Source organism: Uloborus diversus, chromosome 6 (assembly GCF_026930045.1).
Source record: "Uloborus diversus isolate 005 chromosome 6, Udiv.v.3.1, whole genome shotgun sequence".
Classification (NCBI taxonomy): Eukaryota; Metazoa; Arthropoda; class Arachnida; order Araneae; family Uloboridae; genus Uloborus; species Uloborus diversus.
The window spans coordinates 121,265,547-121,267,942 of record NC_072736.1 but is presented as its reverse complement, the minus strand read 5'-3'; the positions used below and the strand labels follow the sequence as shown (position 1 = coordinate 121,267,942).

Below are 2,396 nucleotides of genomic sequence, written 5' to 3'. Positions count from 1 at the left end.
AATTAAATTTTGAATTTTTCCCACTCTTTGTTTTAATTATAACGCTTAGATTTTTCAATGTTTTTTTTTCGTATTAAATTATTGTACATAGATATAGTATTATAACTCTTCTTTTGATATGATGCGATGACAGTAATTATCTATGGAAAGTTTTTTGAAACAGCATAACTTTTTAGTTAAAATTATTTGTATTGATTTTACATTCCAAAGCTCTACTCATGTATGCATATATTAATGTTATAAACAAACGAAATTTGAGATATTGTTTTGGGCATTCAATAATTTCCGTTCAAAATCATGTAGTTTACTTTGAAAAAACAAGAATAACTAAGTAAAATCATAGACATTTACATTCCATCTAAACTACGAAATTTGTTTAATTTAATTATTAAGTTGCATTTTAAAAATAGTTTCAACTTTTGATGTGGGTAAAGTACTTTTCTTCTATTAATAGTTTCATGTAATTTATTTCCAGATGCCAAACACTTGTTGCGTCCCTAAGTGTAAAGGGAACTATAATCAAGAAAACAGAGTGGTGGTCTTCAGTTTTCCAAAAAATGAGGAACTACTTCAAAAATGGATGAAAGCTATACCAAGAGAAAACCTTGTTGTGACAAAAAATACAAGGGTAAATAATTTTATTATGTATTTTAAAATTGTAGTTGAAAATACGATTTTAAGCTTTCACTCTTTAAATTGGCATTTTGTACAAACTAAGATATCTGAATGTTTTTTAGCTTAGTTTCTTCTTTTAGGTTATTTGGTTTTAATATTGCATAATGTGAATAAATCGAAGGTCAAGTCTTATTATTCATAGAAACACAAACAACAATTAACGAGAAAAAAAAGTTCGTTGTTGCAAGGTTCAAACGGTGTGTTTATACATATATTAAACTGTCAGAACTTTTTAAAAATGGGTAGTAAAAACAGTATTAATGTTATTTGACAGCTCATGTCATTGGAAGTATAAAAAAAAGCAAGCAATTTATGAATATTTTAGGTCTTTTCTTTAAGCATAAATTGGTTTCTCAATCCATTAAAACAGTTTTAAAAATAAAAATATAATGTGTAGAAGAGAATTGAAGTTGATTTTTTTGATGTTTGAAAAAACAAAAATGATGCCGATATTGTTTTCTAGCTTTTAAAATATAAAACATAATAAATTACAACTCACTTATTTATCTGTGCTTATTGACAAAAAGTAGAACAAAGAAAAGGAAAATAAAGTTGGAATTTTGGAAATAATATATTTTGTTCAGAAGTTTGATAGAAAAATTATCACATGTATGTGTTGAGGAATTACCAATACCATGAAGCTTGGATGTCGTTTAGTGTAATTTTTTTTTTCTTTTTAGGTTTGCGAAAAACATTTTCAAAATGATGACATTGAACGACATACATCCTTTTACAAAGAGTCGAGTGGGGAAACCTTGACTGCCAAGTTAAAAAAGCCGCGACTGAAATATGGAGCCATTCCCTCAATATTTCCGAACTGTCCGAAGTATTTATCGTCAGTAAAAAATATTCGTGATGATCCAATTAAAAAGAAGAGGTATCTGGAAGAGAAACATATAAACAAGGCTTTGGAGGACAGCTTGCGAAGTAAAGAGGACTTTGATAAAAGGTTTGCATTTAGCAACTTCAATGAAATGAAAAAGTGCTTTCAATTAAACGAAGTACCATCATTTTGGTCTATAATTGAAAAAGATCAAAATTTAATCTTTTTAGCTGTAAATACAACTGAAAATGTACCTACTATAACATATATTATAAACATAGATTCAGAACTAAAACTGAATGCTTCATATAAAAGCCAGACTATTCAAAATTATAAGAAATCTAAGTTACCCTTAAAAGTCAATAATTTTAATGAAGTAGTCGAAATTTTAAATTTTTTTGAATCTAAACCAATGTTTAACAATTCTCTGACAGAAAATATAGATACCATTACGTTACTTTTAAAAAATTCCTTAAATATTGTTGATGATAAATTTAAATATTTTTTAGAGTTTTTAATTGAACAAATTGATCTTTTGAAATGTAATCCATCAAGGTATCGTTACTCCACTGATATGTTAATTTTTTCATCATTGTTTTATCACATATCTCCTCAGGCATATAAATTTTTTCGTAATTCTAATAATTTAATATTACCTGCCCCGAGTACTATTCGGAAAGTTAGCTCAATGCTAAAAACAACTCCAATTTTTGAGCAACAAGATAAATACTTCCTTTTATATGCCAAACAAATATTTTCAAAATTAAATTGTAATGATCTAACTGTTTTTTTATTGCTGGATGAAATATATATTAAACCTTACATGGATTACAAAGGGGGCAATATTGTAGGTTGCTCACCAGATAGCACAGAATTAGCCACTAGTGCTCATGTGTTT

The 2,396-nt window shown here is 27.2% G+C and overlaps 1 protein-coding gene across 1 annotated transcript; it reads left to right on the top strand.

Moving 5' to 3' along the window:
• The first annotated feature begins 475 nt into the window (after positions 1 to 475).
• Positions 476 to 1,791, top strand: LOC129224951 (THAP domain-containing protein 5-like). Its single transcript, XM_054859498.1, has 3 exons — positions 476 to 628; positions 1,356 to 1,730; positions 1,780 to 1,791. The coding sequence occupies exons 1-3, from the start codon at positions 476 to 478 to the stop codon at positions 1,789 to 1,791; spliced, it is 540 nt and encodes a 179-aa protein (XP_054715473.1).
• The last annotated feature ends 605 nt before the right edge of the window (positions 1,792 to 2,396 follow it).

Coding starts and splice junctions, on each gene's coding strand:
- LOC129224951 (XM_054859498.1), top strand. CDS start 476: ATGCCAAACACTTGTTGCGTCCCTAAGTGTAAAGGGAACTATAATCAA. Junction 629..1,355: donor TTGTGACAAAAAATACAAGG/GTAAATAATTTT, acceptor TTTTCTTTTTAG/GTTTGCGAAAAACATTTTCA.